Source organism: Myotis yumanensis, unplaced genomic scaffold (assembly GCF_028538775.1).
Source record: "Myotis yumanensis isolate MYYU_CA2020_CCGP unplaced genomic scaffold, mMyoYum1.0.hap1 SCAF_1, whole genome shotgun sequence".
Classification (NCBI taxonomy): domain Eukaryota; kingdom Metazoa; phylum Chordata; class Mammalia; order Chiroptera; family Vespertilionidae; genus Myotis; species Myotis yumanensis.
The window spans coordinates 91,029,751-91,048,477 of NW_027223752.1; the positions used below are offsets into that span (position 1 = coordinate 91,029,751).

General features: G+C 45.9%; 1 protein-coding gene across 2 annotated transcripts in view; it reads left to right on the forward strand.

Moving 5' to 3' along the window:
- The window catches only part of NUBPL (NUBP iron-sulfur cluster assembly factor, mitochondrial), a 240,215-nt gene that overhangs the window by 57,176 nt on the left and 164,312 nt on the right, over positions 1 to 18,727 (forward strand). Inside the window, exon 4 of one of the 2 annotated variants that reach the window (XM_070427639.1) lies at positions 3,447 to 3,537. In XM_070427639.1, the coding sequence (XP_070283740.1) occupies positions 3,447 to 3,537 (91 nt within the window). Of the gene's footprint in view, positions 1 to 3,446; positions 3,538 to 18,727 lie in introns of those variants that run through there. The other variant, XM_070427647.1, reaches the window with a different exon arrangement.

Below are 18,727 nucleotides of genomic sequence, written 5' to 3' on the forward strand. Positions count from 1 at the left end.
AGTAATATAAGAGAGCAAGGAAAAAGAATCTTAGAACATGTTTTGTTTTAATCATCCTTTATTATTATTTTGTGGTAGTTTTTAGTTTTTGTAGGTATCAGGAGAAAAGATATGGAAAAGAGGTGAATTCTAGGATGAAAGGTATAACAGTAGACTCTTCTGTTTTAATTCAACTAAATTTTTTGTTTGTGGTTTCAAAAGGAGTTAAAGTGGGTCAGAATTTCTCATTGAATGTTTCTACTATTTGAAAACTAATAAAACTCATTAAACCTAAATTTTATATACTGTTAAAGGTAAGTGTCCTTCCTGTTGTCTCATCCTATCTTATAAAAGAGAAACGTGGTAATTAGCCATACATCCGCTACCCTTCCCATTGGCTAATCACTGAGATATGCAAATTAACTGCCAAACAAGATGGCGGCCGGCAGCCAGGCAGCTGACGCGAACAGGGAGGCTTGCTTGCTCCAGTGACGGAGAAAGCCAGGTTCCCCGCCTGCCTTGCCGGCCTCTCAGCTGCTCTCTAAGAAACATTGTAACAAATATAGAAGCTAAACAAAACCCCAGAAAGCTCCTTTCAGTCAGCCAGGCTTCAGCCAGCAGGACTGCAACATTGTTTCAAATACAGAAGGTAAACAAAGGCCAGAAACCTGCTTTCAAAAGCCGAGGCCTCAGAGTTGGAGCCAAGCCTCAGAGCTAAAGCTGGCCCAGAATAAAAAAATAAAGGAAAAAAGGACAGGTTGGGAGCTTCAGTTACCCGCCAGCCTGAAAACGGCCCTCACCCAGACTGGCCAGGCACCCCAGTGGGGACCCCTACCCTGAAGGGGGTGTGACCAGATGCAAACAGCCATCATCCCCTCATCCAGGCTGGCCAGGCACCCCAGTGGGGACCCCCACCCTGATCCAGGACACCCTTCAGGGCAAACCAGCCGGCCCCCACCCATGCACCAGGCCTCTATCCTATATAGTAAAAGGGTAATATGCCTCCTGGCACCGTGATCAGCGGAGCCGCGAGGCCTCCCGGCACCGGGATCAGCATGACAGAGGGCAGCAACCAAACCTCCTGATCGCCCTGTGGCTCTGTGTGTGACAGGATGCGGCGCCCCAACACCCCCCCGCCCTCCACGAGCCCTGCTCTGTGTGTGAGGGGGTAGAGCCATAACCTCCCCATCGGCCCTGCCCTGAGTGTGACAGTGGCGGCGCCCCAACCCCCTGATCTGCCCTGCTCTGTGTGTGACAGGGGGCGGTGCCCCAACTCTCCTATCGGCCCTACTCTGTGAGTGACAGGGGGGAGCTCCCCAACCTTCTGATCGCCCTGCAGCTCTGTGTGTGACAGGGTGCGGTGCCCCAACCCCCTATCGGCCCTGCTCTGTGAGTGACAGCGGGGAGCTCCTCAACCCCCTGATGGGCCCTCCTCTGTGCGTGACAGGGGGGAGCTTCCCAACCCCCTGATCGACCTGCAGCTCTGTGTATGACAGGATACGGAGCCCCAACCCCCTGATCGGCCCTGCTCTGTGCGTGAGAGGGGGTGGCGCCGCAGCTCCCTATTGACCCTGCCTTGAGTGTGACAGGGGGCAGCGCCCCAACCCCCTGATCGGCCCTGCTCTGTGCGTGAGAGGGGGTGGCGCCGCTACCTCCCCATCGACCCTTCCTTGAGTGTGACAGGGGGCAGTGCCCCAACCCCCCAATCGGCCCTACCCTGAGCGTGACTAGGAGTGGCATCGCAACCTCCCAATCCACCCTGCTCTGTGCATGACAGGGGGTGGCGCCCCAACTCCCCAATCGGCCCTGCTCTGAGACCGACCAGGGGCTGCACCTAGGGATTGGGCCTGCCCTCTGCCACCCAGGAGCAGGCCTAAGCCAGCAGGTCCTTATCTCCTGAGTGGTCCCAGACTGCGAGAGGGCACAGGCCGGGCTGAGGGACCCCCTCTCCCCCCCCCACCGAGTGCACAAATTTTTGTGCAACGGGTCTCTAGTCTGTAATAATAAAAGCATAATATGCAAATTGACTGAACGGCCTAACAGCCATCCGGATGATCATGCTATGACACCCACTGGCGCCATGCCAGCCAAGGCAGGTGCAATGTGATTGGTTGGGGGCCTCGCCATTGCCCCATGATTGCCCCGCAGAGGGAGGCCCAGGCCACTGGCCGCGGGGTGATCAATCAGGGGGCTCCACAATTGCCCCAAAGAGGGAGACCCAGGCCACCGACCGCTGGGCTGTGGCAGGTGGGCGGGGCCTCCCTCTGCAGGGCAATTGATCGCAGGGCTCTTGACTGTGAGAGGGAGCAGGCCGGGCTGAGGGACCCCCCCCCCCCCACCCCTTACAGTGTACGAATTTCGTGCACTGGGCCTCTAATTTATTTTATAAGAAGCTGAGATTTTGGTAGAGGTAGATATTAATTCCTAGTCTTTTAGTCTGTGAGTCACACAGGGACATTGAATGGTTTTCTTAGAACTGCATTTGAGTCAGTATAAAGTTAGGGTTATAAATGTTGAATGTACTTTATTTTGTGTATTTATAGGAACCAGACAGCAAGATTTAAAAAGTGAATTTGTGCCTGGAAATAGCTAGATAATATGGAAGATAAGGATTGTTTAATTAAAAAAATTTCTATTTGAGAAGTTAAGAGAGATACAGGGTAAGAGTGAGGACAATGTAAGTCTTGTTGAAACATAACTCAAAGGCATATAGTTTGCTAGTCCATGAGAAAAACCAGTAACAGATTGATTTAATTTATCTAAGGAGAAAGGAGGGGGAGAAGAAAAATAGGCATATTTAGGAATAGTGAGTTTTGTTTTCCTTTCTTTGGCTAAGCTGCTGATTAGCTGGCAGCAAGTGAAGAGAACAATTAGGATATTCTATCCTTAGGCAGCTGGATGGGTCATCAAAGAAAACAGTTTCAGTTGTTTATGACTCTCCAGAAGACCTTGAGTGTTTAACTGTGACTTACACCTGTGTCTTTGTATTATGTCTACCACTATCCTCCTTAGCATTTCCATGCCAGATCTGCATCAGAATTTCTCACTTGCTTTAATTATGATCATGTTTCTGTGATTTCTTTTGTAATTTTTGTATTCTTTGGTGTGTTAGATGACCTTTCCAAAAAGTTAATGCTATATCTTCCTGGGGTATTGTTGGCCATTTGAATTCCTTTAACATTGTGTGCACGTAATTTGTTAAATTCTTAGATCAGAAAGTCTTAGTCTGTTTGAGACTATATGGGAAATGTGAGCTTTGCAGTGGATTTCTCTGGTGAGTTCTCCAGTAAGCCAACAAAATGTATTTATCTGAAGCAATTTATACTCTTTTACCTTACTGTTGCTTTGAAATTCAGGTCATGAATTTGGAATATTTTGTAAATTGTCTTTTCTATAGTTAGATTTACTGTTATGTGCTTTGGCATTGATGAAGAATGGGAATAATGATAAATTCTGTTTTCTTACAGTCAAAGGAGATTGGTTTGTTAGATGTAGATGTATATGGCCCATCAATTCCAAAGATGATGAATCTGAAAGGAAATCCAGAATTATCACAGAGTAAGTAAAAAGAGATAAATAGTATGATAATGGTTACACTTTTATTTATATTTAGTACCTGCTGTGTACTAAATTAAAGTCAGGCATTTTACTATGTGCTGTGTGCACTCAGTGTAGTATAGTAATTCTGAAATCAGATATGAAGCTAGGCTGCCTGGGTTTGAATTCCACCTCTGTCACTTACTGTGTAGGTTTGAAGGTTTGGGTGAATTGTTGTTTTTGTTTTTTTTTGATGGGTTTTGTTTTCTTTCTTTTTTTAAAATTTTTTTATTATAAGTCTTTTCCATAACATTTCTAAGGCAAAAATTTTTTCCCCTTTACTGATTAAGATATTACAAATGTGTCCTTATCCCCCCAATGTCCCCTCATACCCCCAATCCTGCCCTCACCCTCAGCCCCTGTTGTCCACATCCATCGCTTATGCTTATATGCATGCATACAAGTCCTTTGGTTGATCTCTTCCCCCTTACCCCCACCCTCCCCTACCTTTCCTCTGAGTTTTAAGCATCTGATCGATGCTTCTCTGTCTCTACATCTGTTTTTGTTCATCGGTTTATGTTGTTCATTATAATCCACGAATGAGTGAGAGCATGTGATATTTATCTTTCTCTGACTGACTTATTTCATTTAGCATAATGCTCTCCAGGTCCATCCATGCTGTTGCAAATGGTAGGAGTTCCTTCCTTTTTACAGCAGCGTAGTATTCCATTGTGTAGATGTACCACAGTTTTCTAATCCATTCATCTGCTGATGGGCACTTAGGCTGATTCCAAATCTTAGCTATTGTAAATTGTGCTGCTATGAACATAGGGATGTATATATCCTTTTGGGTGAATTGTTTAGCCTTTTTTTGCCTTAACCCTTGCCTACCCTCCCCATATATAAAATAGGGGTAACAATTGCTGTGAGTAATCACTCAGTTACAAAATTGCTGTAAGTATAATGTATTTAACAGTATGTGGCACATAATAAGTGATCAAAAGTTAGCTCATCACTATTGTCTCTTTATATTAAACTGGAGGCCTGGTGCACGAAATTCGTGCATGGGGAGGGGGTGGTCCCCTCAACCCAGCCTGCATCCTCTCCAATCTGGGACCCCTTGGGGGATGTCTGACTGCCGGTTTCGGCCCAATCTCGGGGATCAGGCCTAAACCAGCAGTCGGACATCCCTCTCACAATCCTGGACTGCTGGCTCCTTATCGCTCACTTGCCTGCCTGCCTGGTTGCCCCTAAATGCCTCTGCGTGCCGGCCTGATCTCCCCTAACTACTCCCCCTGCTGGCCTGGTCACCCCTTCATGCCCCATCTGCCGGCCTGGCCGCCCCTACCTGCCCCCCCTGCCGGCCTGGTTGCCCCTAACTGGCCCCCCCTCCAGCCTGGCCCCCTCTTATTGCCCCCATGCTGGCCTGATCGCCCCTCACAGCTCCCCTGCTGGCCTGGTCACCCCATGCAGCCTGCTGTTCAGTCATTTGGTCGTCCCTCACTAACCCCGCTGCTGGCCTGGTCATAGGCAGCCATTTTGTGAGGGCATGAGGGTTAATTTGTTTATTACCTCTTTATTATATAGGCGGATGTGTGGATATATGGGAGTATTTGAATAGAAAGTATCTTACCTAATAATAGACAAACATGTAAATTTACTGTACCTTCGTTACGCTAACCAGCCAATCAGGAGAGTATGCAAATTAACCCACCAAAGATGGTGGTTAATTTGCATACATAGGCTCCAGGCGGCGGAGCGAAGCCTGACTGCCCCGGGGCTGGAGCAGCGAAGCCGGATGGCTCCGGGGCTGGCTCCGGCTGGAGCACGGCCAGAGCGAAGGCCTGGGTCCCGGGTGCCAGAGGTAAACCGGTGCCAGCAGCCAAGGGAAGGGAAGGCCTATTGCATGAATCTCTTCATGCAACAGGCCTCTAGTATAATATATTTGTGTTAGAAGAGATGAAAATTATTTTCTCTAATCAGATTTTTATCATATTTGTCTTAAAGTGTTTAAAAAAAAAAAACCACTCAAAACTTTAGTCTTCAGTGTCATCAATAGAGTAGTTTTTTTGAGTAAATCTTTAATATTTACTATTTTTGTTATTACATTTTCTCATAATGCTATCAAATATAAAGCTTTAAGAACAAGAAATGCTATAATCAAAAATGAAAAATTGGAATAACTAATAATTTTTCTTGAAAAATGGTTTTAAGTGAAATTAGTTTATTAAAATTTATTTCTAATTATAATGAACATAAAATTGAATACCTTTTTTTGTTTCTTTTATTGGGCTTTTTATTTTCCATGGATCTAGATCAAAATTACTGTATTTACTAAAGAGTATTTCCATGTGTTTTTTTTTTTTTCTCATTCAAAGTTATAGACATTGTCTACTATTCAAGATGCTTTTGTTTGAATTTTACTTGTTGGAGTCAATTACAATGGTAAATTCTGGATAATTATAAGACAATAAGGATTCTTCTTTTTTTATTTTTTATTTTATTTTTATTTTTATTTTTTTAAAATATATTTTATTGATTTTTTACAGAGAGGAAGGGAGAGAGATAGAGAGTTAGAAACATCAATGAGAGAGAGAGACATCGATCAGCTGCCTCCTGCACACCTCCTACTGGGGATGTGCCCGCAACCCAGGTACATGCCCTTGACCGGAATCGAACCTGGGACCTTTCAGTCCACAGGCCGACGCTCTATCCACTGAGCTAAACCGGTTTTGGCTCTTCTTTTTTTAAAATTTATTCTTTATTGATTAAAGTATTCCATATGTCTTCTTTTTCTCCCATTGACCTCTCCCCAACCACTCCCCCTGCACCTTCCCAGCACATGTCCTCACCTCCCTAGTGTCTGTGTTTATTGGTTATGCTTATATGCATGCATACAAGTCCTTTGGTTGATCTCTTAACCCGCACCCCCTACCCATCTCCCCCTGCCTTCCCTCTGAGGTTTGATGGTTTGTTAGATGCTTTTCTGTCTCTATTTTTGTTCATCAGTTTATGTTGTTCATTATATTCTACAAATGAGTGAGATCATGTGATATTTATCTTTCTCCTGGCTTATTTTGCTTAGCATAATGCTCTCCATGTCCATCCTTGCTGTTGTGAATGGTAAGAGTTCCTTTTTTACCACAGTGTAGTATTCCACTATGCTGTGGTACAGTGTAGATGTACCACAGTTTTTCAATCCACTCATCTGCTGATGGGCACTTAGGCTGTTTCCAAATCTTAGCTATTATAAATTGTGTTGCTATGAACATAGGGATGCATATATCCATTCTGATTTTTGGGATATATTCCTAAAAGTGGGATTACTGGGTCAAATGGGAGTTCCATTTTTAATTTTTTTGAGGAAACTCAAAAATATGTCTGATATTTTGCTGCCTGTGGATTCCTCTAAGATTTTTATGGTTTCCCGTCTTATGTTTAAGTCCTTTATCCATTTTGAGTTTATTTTTGTATATGGTGTAAGTTGGTGGTCTAGTTTCATTTTTTTGTATGTATCTGTTCAATTTTCCCAACACCATTTATTGAAGAGACTGTCTTGACTCCATTGTATGCTGTTGCCTCCTTTGTCAAATATTAATTGAGCATAATAGCTTGGGTTGATTTCTGGGTTCTCTGTTCTGTTCCATTCGTCTATGTCTGTTTTTGTGCTAGTATCAGGCAGTTTTGAGAACCGTGGCTTTGTAATACAGCTTGATATCTGGTATTGAGATCCATCCTACTTTGTTCTTCTTTCTCAGGATTCCTGCGGCTATCCAGGGTCTTTTTTTATTCTATATGAATTTTGGGGGAGTTTGTTCTAGTTCTGTGAAATATGCCGTTGGTATTTTAATGGGGATTGCATTGAATCTGTAGATTGCTTTGGGTAGAGTAAGGATTCTTCTTCACATTTTGAAGGAAACTTGAAGATCTAGTGATTACAAAATTGACCCTAGCAGTTTTATATTATAAGACCCACTTAGTTGTTTTCTTGTTTCAGGAACATATACACTTACTAAAGCTAAGCTATTCTAGTTTCTTTGTTCTTTGTCCTTTTAGTGGAATTCATACTTAGTTTGAAAATATGTGACATGAGCCAAGATGTCAAACTTTTCCAAAGAAATAGTAATGAATTTGCATACCTTAAGTGATAGACTCATTATGTCTGTTTCTTGATTAAAGTAATGTGAAAACTGGTACATACAGCACATGAGTGATGGCAAAACGGAGCCCTTGCTGTCAGTCTTTTATTAAGTATTAAGTTCAGTCTCTGCCAACATAAGTACTTGAAGTGAGCTTTAATTTCTCTCTTTCTGTTTTACTGAAGCTGTAATCTTAAATTTGATGTTTGCAAATTGGCTGCCATTACATAAGCTTTCTTCTGGTATAGATGAGTTACTGGAAATCTGAAAAGCTTAGAAAGAATACTTCGTGTGTTGACAAGCTGATTTTAAGTCCCCCAAGAAATAAACTGAACTACTATTAAGGCATTTAATTAAAGCAGGTGTGAGAAACCTTTTTTCTACCAAGGGTCATTTGGATATTTATAACGTCATTCACGGGCCATACAAAATTATCAACTTAAAAATTAGCCTGCTATATTTGGTCAAACATTTAACTCACCCCTAATGCCTTGGCAGAGTCAGACCAGATATTTCATGGGCCTTATATGACCTGTGGGCTAGACGTTCCTCACCCCTGACTTAAAGGAATGTGGATTCTTTTCTTCCATCTTTTAAATTTTTACTTATTTCAGAGAGGAAGTGAGAAGGAGAGAGAGAGAGAGAGAGAGAGAAACATCAATGATGAGAGAGAGTCATTGATCTGCTGCTCCCTGCATGCCTCACACCAGGGATTGAGCCCACAACCCAGGCATATGCCTTTACTGGGAATCGAACTGAGGCCTCCTGGTTCATAGGTCGATGCTCAACCACTGAGTTATGCCAACTGGGCAATTTGCATATGTTTTTATACAAAATTATGGGGATGGAAAATCTAGCCAGTTTGTAGAAAGCATATTATACAAAAACCTCAACAGGTTGCCATCATAATGGCTGCAAATGACCAGTTGCTTTGGGAAATCAATGGAGATTAGAATAAAATCCACGTGCAGTTGGGAAAACTATCATCTAAGCAAGAATGTAACTTTAAAAAAAAAAGAACAAAAGAACGAATACCATTACTTGTCTTTTTTAACTTTCCAAATAACACGATATTCAAATTTCATATTATAGTATGGGCAAATTATAGCCCCAGAAATTATTGAGTGGAAAGGTTTTCAACTGAAATTGCAAGTGAATAAGTGGTAATTACACAAAAAGATGTGTTGCTGCATTTCACTAATGTAAATATTCTTTTTTGTGACCATGTTAAGGATTTTTACTAAGCTTTCCAAAATGATTTTTATTGGTAGAAATAGCTGCTTTCTTTCACAGTTTTGTGATGATAAATCATTTTAACAAGAATACTTGTGGGGAGAGAACCAAGATGGCGGCGTAGGGAGCGGACCTGTGTGTGCTGCTCTCTCACAGCATCATTGAAACTATCAACTATGAAGTAAACAACCGCCACTCAGAACCATGGGGAAGTTGGCCCAGTGGGAGATCTACAACTGGAAGAAAAGAAAGAAGCGCAGTGAGACTGAGTGGGAGCTACGGAGGCACCAAAACCAGAGGTACGCAGTCACACGCCACGCGGGCTGCAAATGGATTCTCTGTTTTTTACGAACCCTCGAATCCTCTGGGCTTGCTCGGGGCGGGTCTCTGAGGCCCCAGATCCCACAGGGAGAGGCGGCCACGGCCTTGCAGTGGTCGGAGAGCGAGGGAAGCTCTGACGAGCGGCTGCTCGCCGGCACTGAGGAACAAGAAGTCCTGGTGTCCCGGGGAGGCGAGGGGCGCGGAGACGCCGCCATCGCTATTTCCTCCACGCTGGGGGCTCCCTGTGACCCCGCCCTACCCTCAGGGCTGTGCCAGAGGCACAAGAGGGAATGACTGTGCTTTTACAAACTCTCAAATCCACTGAGCTGGTTCGGGCGGGTCTCTGAGGCCCCAGGCCCTAAGGCGAGAGACAGCACGGCCTTCCAGCTGTCAGAAAGCGAGGGAGGCTCTGGCGCTCGGCTGCTCGCCGGCACTGGGGGACGCAAAGTCCTGGTGTCCTGGATAGGCAAGGGGCCACTGAGTCTCCGCCCCGGCGACTCCCTGTGACCCCGCCCTACGCAATTTACATTCCCATCTGGGCTGTGCCAGACTCACAAGTAGAAACGCCTTTGCTTCTGCAAACTTTCAAATCCACTGAGCTGGTTCAGGTGGGATCATGAGGCACCAGACCCTACGGGGAGAGGCAGCACGGCCTTGCAGCCATCAGAAAGCGAGGGAGACTCTGTTGCACAGCTGCTCGCCGGCACTGGGGGACACAAAGCCCTGGCAGAGATTCAAGGGGCCGCGGAGACACAGCCAGTGCTATTTGCTCCGCCATGGCGACTCCCTGAGACTCAGCCCTAATCAATTTACATCCCCATCCAAGCTGTGCCAGGTGCACAAAAAGACCCACCTGCGCTTTTGCAGCCTATCCCAACAAATTGCAGACTTCAACTGCTCGCAGCCATGGGAGACACACTCAAGAAGCAGACCCAGGAGAACCAGGATGGCGGCATAAGGAAGAGACCTGTGCGTGCTACCTCACACAACAACATCGAAACTACCAAATATCAGACAAACACCTATCATACAGAACCATGGAAAAGTTGGCCCAGTGGAAGCTCTACAACTGGAAGGAGAGAAAGAACATTGAGACTGAGTAGGATGTGACACCAAGTACAGAGCCCAACCCAACAAACTGCAGATTTCAACTCCTCGCATAGAAAGAAGCGCATTGAATCTGGGAGGGACGCAATCGGGGGGCAGAGTCGGGTCGGGGGCCGGCCAGGGCTGGGCCTGACTGGGCCGGCACTGTGGAGCTGCTGTACCAGCAAGCGCACAAACATGCCCACTGGTCCCAGTCTCTTGTGGGGCGCTGGGGGACAGCAGACAGACAGTCTGTGCACTTGGTGGAGGGCAGGAGTGCTGGATGTTCAACCACCAGGAGCGCCTGGAGATTTTGTCTGGTGGGGAGCCGCCGGCAGGGGACAGAGGGCCAAACTTCCTGTTTCCCCGGTAAGGCTGGGATGGCCCTGGTGAGGTCGGGATGGCCCCGGTGAGGTCGAAACGGCCCCGGTGTGGTAGGGACAACCCCGGTCAGGTTGAAACGGCCCCCGTGAGGTAGGGACAACCCCGGTGAGGTTAAAACGGCCCCCGTGAGGTAGGGACGACCCTAGTGAGGTTGAAACAGCCCCCGTGAGGTAGGGACGACCCCAGTCAGGTCGAAACGGCCCCGGTGTGGTAGGGACGACCCCGGTGAGGTTGAAACGGCCCCCGTGAGGTAGGGACGACCCCGGTCAGGTCGAAACGGCCCCGGTGTGGTAGGCACAACCCTGGTCAGGTTGAAACGGCCCCCGTGAGGTAGGGACGACCCCGGTGAGGTTGAAACGGCCCCCGGGAGGTAGGGACGACCCCAGTCAGGTCGAAACGGCCCCGGTGTGGTAGGGACAACCCCAGTGAGGTTGAAACGGCCCCCGTGAGGTAGGGACGACCCCGGTGAGGTTGAAACGGCCCCGGTGAGGTAGGGACGACCCCGGTCAGGTCGAAACGGTGCCGGTGTGGTAGGGACGACCCTGGTGAGGTTGAAACGGCCCCGGTGTGGTAGGGACTACCCCGGTGAGGTTGAAACGGCCCTGGTGAGGTCGGGATGGCCCCGGTGAGGTTGAAACGGCCCCCGTGAGTTAGGGACGACCCGGTGAGGTTGAAACGGCCCCTGTGAGGTAGTGACGACCCTGGTCAGGTCGAAACAGCCCCGGTGTGGTAGGGACGACCCCGGTGAGGTTGAAACGGCCCCCGTGAGGTAGGGACGACCCCGGTGAGGTTGAAACGGCCCCCGTGAGGTAGGGACGACCCTGGTCAGGTCGAAACGGCCCCCGTGAGGTAGGGACGACCCCGGTGAGGTTGAAACGGCCCCCGTGAGGTAGGGACGACCCCAGTCAGGTTGAAACGGCCCCGGTGTGGTAGGGACAACCCCGGTCAGGTTGAAACCGCCCCGGTGTGGTAGGGACGACCCCGGTGAGGTTGAAACGGCCCCCGTGAGGTAGAGACGACCCCGGTGAGGTTGAAACGGCCCCCGTGAGGTAGGGACAACCCTGGTCAGGTTGAAACGGCCCCGGTGTGGTAGGGACGACCCCGGTGAGGTTGAAACGGCCCTCGTGAGGTAGGGACGACCCTGGTCAGGTCGAAACGGCCCCGGTGTGGTAGGGTCAACCCCGGTCAGGTTGAATCGGCCCCGGTGTGGTAGGGATGACCCTGGTGAGGTTGAAACGGCCCTGGTGAGGTCGGGACGGCCCCGGTGAGGTTGAAACGGCCCCCGTGAGGTAGGAACAACCCCAGTGAGGTTGAAACAGCCCCCGTGAGGTAGGGACGACCCTGGTCTGGTAGGGACAACCCCGGTCAGGTCGAAACGGCCCCGGTGTCGTAGGGACAACCCCGGTCTGGTTGAAACGGCCCCGTTGTCGTAGGGACGACCCCGGTGAGGTTGAAACGGCCCCTGTGAGGTAGGGACGACCCCAGTCAGGTTGAAACGGCCCCGGTGTGGTAGGGACAACCCCGGTCAGGTTGAAACTGCCCCGGTGTGGTAGGGACGACCCCGGTGAGGTTGAAACGGCCCCCGTGAGGTAGGGACGACCCTGGTCAGGTCGAAACGGCCCCGGTGTGGTAGGGACAACCCCAGTCAGGTCGAAACGGCCCCGGTGTGGTAGGGACAACCCCGGTCAGGTTGAAACGGCCCCGGTGTGGTAGGGACAACCCCGGTCAGGTTGAAACGGCCCCGGTGTGGTAGGGACGACCCCGGTGAGGTTGAAACGGCCCCCGTGAGGTAGAGACGACCCCGGTGAGGTTGAAACGGCCCCCGTGAGGTAGGGACAACCCTGGTCAGGTTGAAACGGCCCCGGTGTGGTAGGGACGACCCCGGTGAGGTTGAAACGGCCCTCGTGAGGTAGGGACGACCCTGGTCAGGTCGAAACGGCCCCGGTGTGGTAGGGTCAACCCCGGTCAGGTTGAATCGGCCCCGGTGTGGTAGGGATGACCCTGGTGAGGTTGAAACGGCCCTGGTGAGGTCGGGACGGCCCCGGTGAGGTTGAAACGGCCCCCGTGAGGTAGGAACGACCCCAGTGAGGTTGAAACAGCCCCCGTGAGGTAGGGACGACCCTGGTCTGGTAGGGACAACCCCGGTCAGGTCGAAACGGCCCCGGTGTGGTAGGGACAACCCCGGTCAGGTTGGTACGGCCCCGGTGTGGTAGGGACGACCCCGGTGAGGTTGAAACGGCCCCCGTGAGGTAGGGACGACCCCGGTGAGGTTGAAACGGCTCTGGTGAGGCTCAGACAGCCCTGGTGAGGTTGAGACTACTCCAGTGAGGTTGGGACAAATAAAGGGGATCAGTATGGACTGATGAACAGGGGTAGATACAGAAGCAGAGCAACATTGAACAGAATGTTAAACTACAGTGGGAAGCCTGGGGAGGGTTGGGGGGGGGGATTAAGAGACCAACTGTAGGACTTATATGCATGCATATAAGATTAACCAATGGACACAAGACACGGGGCGGGGGGGGGGGGGTGGGGGGTAGGGGCCGGGGGAATGTCAAGGGGGGGAAAAAAGGAGACATATGTAATACTCTTTGTAATAATTTAAGAAATAAAAATTATTATAAAAAAAAAAAAAAAAGAATACTTGTGAATTCATTACTACTTTGTTTTACTAAGGAATGTCTTTTAATGTACTTACCTAATAGAGTGGGGAAATTTTAAGGCCTGAGGAGAAAGGTTACTAAAATTGAAATGTCAAGTAATTTTATTGAAGACAAGAGGCCCAATGCACGAAATTTGTGCAAAAGTAGGCCTTCCTTCCCTGGCTGCTGGAACTGGCTTCCCTCTGGTACCCAGGACCTGGGCTTCCCTTGCGCAGCCCCAGCTTCCTCTGGAAGGATGCCTGGTCTAATTATCATATTATGCTTTTATTATTATAGATGACATTGAACTTATTAATGATTAAATGTGAGACTTTTTTTGAGTAGGACCCATTTATTTTTTCTGTTGTTGGGGGATAGAATATTTGAACTCATGACAATATTCTGCTCTATCTGTCTTAAGGCATTAAGCATTTTTCATGTTTAGGAATTGTGTGTGGGCTTATGAGACAGAGAAATTGTGGAAAATCAGCTTGGGCAATTGACCTTTAATAGTAGCACTCAGCTCCAGGAAGAACTGCAAAGAAGCAACTAAGATTTCTTAAAAGTAATTTAAATTCATAAAGAATGATAGTGAACTCTACTTATTTCTGAAGTCATCTTGCTGTTTTTTTTTCCAGGGATTAGAATTAGGGGTGTTACTGAAGTTGTTGAGATGGATGATTAAATTTTAATGCAGTGGAACTCTCAAAGCTTCTCATTTATAATTTGCTTCTTCTTTTCATTGTCCTGTGGACCCTTGGGTTTCATCTGATGCTACAGTTGCTCTGATTATCTCTGGGAAAGGTTCTTGGATGAATTCCATAATCGTGTTATAGGAATGACTTTTTCTTTGCTGCTTTCCTGATTTATTTTTATAACCGCTTTTATACCTAGAATATTAAGACAGGTGATATTCCTAACATACTGATGGGTTGAAGGAATCTCAGAAAGTTGTTTTGTTTTGCTCAGGCTTTAGGTGCTTTATCTTTGAAATATCTCAGAGATAAGGTCTATGTTCTGTGAAGAGTCCCATCACCCTCATTTATCAAAACAAAAGTCCATCCATCTCTCTACTTGGTTCATTGTTTCTTGCATAGACATTGAATAGACCTAAACTCAGTATCTGTTAGTGTGGTAAAACCCTTTTCCTTTGTCAATCCTGAGCTGAAGAATAGCCAGCTGTTTTTTGGAGTTTTACTTGCTCTGCTGCAAACCATCCTTAGCCAGGGGCTGCAGCAATTGAAATCATTGAAGGATGCCTTATTTAATCACTGAACAACTAAATGTATCTGAGTAGCTACTCTGTTAATTTTGGTTTATTTTCACAGGATGGCATCAAATAGTGTTGACTAGGTGTATCTGTATATATGTCAGGCCATTGTGTTTATGATTAGCATCTGCCACAAGACAAGACTGATATTCTCCTATACTTCTTTCACATTTGACTATGTCAGAGGGCTAGCCTTCAGATGTGTAGATGTGTTATTCCTACCAGTAGTATAGCGCATTTGTAATGGGTCCATCTGTTAAGGCTATTTGTACTTCACATTTTTCTTTTATAGTCTAGCCCCTGGTTAAAAAAACAAGTAATCATACTTTTTCCCCCTTCTTATTTCCTAAACTTTTGATGATTTTCAGTGTTTTTCAAAATTATCAACACATTTTTAGTATCTTCTCTCAGATGAGAAAAATAAAAGAACTTACTCTTGTTAGGTAGTGGGAGGATTAGCTTGTAATTATATTTGTAATGCTCTGTTTTTATTTATGTGCCCTGCAAAAGTTTTGCTTTTTAGAATATACCTCATTATTGTTGATTCATAGTTACTTTAATAAATTCACTAGGTACTTTAACAAAACATATGCTGCCTTTTTTTTTAAAAAAAGGTTAACAGAAAGTAAGCCATTTAAAAAGGAAAGTAGTTTGGTGAAAGCAGTGTGTCAAATGAGTTTTGAAAATGGAAGTGGGGAATATTCATCTATGAATTAGGAACCCTATAGGAAAAGGCAAGATGCAATTAATAATGACACTACTAGTATGTATATTATGAGGCATGGAGAGTTTTGCTGATCTAGAATTGGTGAGGCTAACTAGAGAGAGGAAAATTAGATACGCTAACCCCTGGACCCCCAGAAAAAAACCCCAATGAAATAAGGCATCTTTTTCACTTTCTTCTGGACTTCTGCTCTAGGTTTTGTGTATTTGGTATGAGTCCATACAGGTGATGGATTGAAATGACATAATTTTCATCAAGATTGGATAGATTTTGTACACCCATGTTCATAGCAGCATTGTTCACTGTAGCTGTAATGTGGAAGCTACTTAAATGTCCATGAATGGATGAATAGATAAGGAAATGTGGCATATACATGCAATGTAATATTATTCAGCTTTGAAAAGGAAATTCTGACATATCTGCAACATGGATGAACCAAGAGGACATTTTGCTAAGTGAAATAAGCTAGTCACAACAAGAGAAATACTGTATAATTCCTCTTATATGAAGTACTTAGAGTAGTTAGCTTCACAGACACAGAAAATAGAATGGTGCTTGATGGGAACTGGGAGGAGGGAGAAATGAGGAATTAATGTTTACTAGGTGTGAAGTTTTAGCTTTACAAAATGAAAAAAGTTATAGAAGTGGATGGTGGTGATAGTTGGATACCATTTTGAACGTATGTAATACCTCTGAGTTATACATTTAAAAATAATTAAGATGGTAAATTTTATGTTTGTATATTTTACCACAATGAAAAATATTTGGAAAAAAAAAGGATTGGATAAATTTGCTCTAGCAATTTTACTAGTACTGGACATAACAATACAGGGTTTCTTCAGTATTATCTATAGTATCGACCCAGTGAATCAACTGTTCTTTAAAAGAGCAATCATTACCAAACTGAGAAAAAATAGAATAGTGGTGTTTCATTGGGAGACATAGTAAGCTTAGCTATAAGCCTTCTCTAATTTTCAGTTTGGAAACTTTACTAACCTACAAATTGTTACGAGTTATATCCTAAAATTATATTTTCATATCATGATAAGTGATATAACTTGTTATTTAAAATTCATAATGTTATTCCTACCAGTATTATCATTTACCAGTAACATTATCAATGTTATAAAGCTCTGTATGATTGACCTGGTCTTCTCCTTTATCTAATTCTAACTACCTGAATTCCAACAAGTTTGCCTTGTTGCTCAGTGAACACCAGTTACAGTAGACTCCATTTCTCAAAAAATGCCAAGCTTTGTGCTGTCTCAGGATCCTCACATATTTTATTCTCTCTGTTTGAAATGTCTTCCACCTCTACTGTCTTCCACCCCTTCCCCACAAATAATTTATACTCATCAGGTCTTAGTTTTAATGTTTCTTCTTCTACGACACCTCTTCTGACTTCTTATTGCAATTATAAGGATAGAGTTTTTGAGTTATCGGTTGAATTTTTTTCTATCTCTCCTATTAAACAGTACAGTATCCACAGAGCAGAGGCTATCTTACTTGATTTGTTTCGCTAATGCTTGGTATGTAGTGGATAGGCAGTAAACCTAGTGGAATAAGTGAATAAGCTTCCTGCTCAGTTTCTTTTACATTAGCTGCTTACTTTATTTTCTGCTTTGGATATATGAGTAACTTAATTTGCAAACATAATATACATATTTTTATGAATAATAAAGTTTTAAGACATCTCAGCAGTTAATTATTGTGATGTATTTGAGTGGCTGTCTTATACTTCTTTTTTCATTTTTTACTTTTTTCCATTTTGTAGGAAAAAAAGAAAACTTTTATATAGCTAGTTATTTGACTTTAGAGAATTATCCTATATAATAAAAGCCTAATATGCAGATTGTCTCCTTGTGCGGTTGTTCGATCGGGAGATTGGGAGTTCAACCACTCAGTATGATGTGTGCTGACCACCAGGGGGTGGCGTGGAACATGGTGGGCGTCAGTGACGTGGCGCTGGCAGTGGGCGGCAGTGGAGGCACGGCCAGCCCCGATGGGCCCCGACGGGAGCAGGACCGTGGCAGGATGGTAGAGCAGGTGAACGGGCAGCACCAGGCCAAGGTGGGTGTGGGCGCACCCCCGATTGCCCTGCTGATCGCCTTGCAGACAGCTACCAGTGGTGGCGGGGGGAGGGGCCGCCGCCCAGCTCCCAGGTGCTGAGGGAGCCTGGCAGGGGCCCAGGCCCTGATTGATCACCCCACAGATGGGATGGTAGAGCAGATGAGGGGGTGGCACCAGGCTGAGGCAGGGTGGCTGTGGGGCTGTGAGCCTGGGGCGCGAGCTGGGGCTGCTAGCCTGGGGGCGTGAGCTGGGACCTGATCTCCACAGCCCACCCCGAGGTACCCCACCCATGCATGAATTCGTGAACCAGGCCTCTAGTGTTACATAAAGTGAAATGATTGCTTACGTTTCAATATGATGGGACTGTGCTAGTCTCGCCTCATATTTTAGCTTTGAAATGTTGAGCATTGCTCTGCTTCCTTATAACAGGTAGAGTCTTGTAGGGTCTGAATCTGAGCCATGGTGGAAAATACAGCTCTGGGACTATCAACAACCTGGACAAATAGAAGAATTAGTAGCTCAGCATACGCATCATTCTTTCCTTAGACCATTCTCATTGCCAACCTAAAATAGTACATGGATACTAATAGGAAGATCTTATTTGAGACCATTTATTCTGGAAATTGGTATTTGTAATGGGTTCGGAGAAGTAGTTTGTGAGGAAGCAGTGGCAGTAGGGTTTTGATTTTAGTCTGCTGTCTCTGAGGTCTTTCAATTAAGGAAAAGAAAGCAGAAACAGCAGCTTGCATTTTAATGGGCTTTAGGATTTCCCTTGCAATATACAGGCCACATACTTTTTTGAAGTGGTAGAATGTCTTCAGCTGGGTTTCTGAGAAAGCAGTGCTCTTCGCTCTACTAATTAGTGTATTAGGGAGTGCAGAACTGGACTGAGGAAGGAGAAATGGAAGGAGAGCCAATATGAAAATGTGTTGTCAAGCTGTCTGCTAAATGTGACAGATTGCTTGACTGCATGAGACTAGATAAACTCAATCTCAGGACAGCCTATCTGGGAGAAAAGGGGAAGGCTTTATCCACTGGACAAAGGCTCACCTCAGGAAGTATTAACTCCAAGTTCTGTACGAGTGATTCCTGGCAGAGTCCCATGGAGTCTGGTGGTGTCCCTACTTTGGCGTCAATATGAAAGTTTTGGGGTGGGAGGCGAGAAGCACACAGCATATAGGCCTGAAGTGAGGTATGGCCAGGTAGCTCCTCTGTGACCTTGGGCAGAGCCCATATGGAGCTGGTTGTCACAGTGGTGGCTGAAATAAGAGATGAGTGAGGCTTCTGATACATGGACATGGAAAGCTGAGCATCAAAGTCTAGATCTAAAAATTTGGCTTCC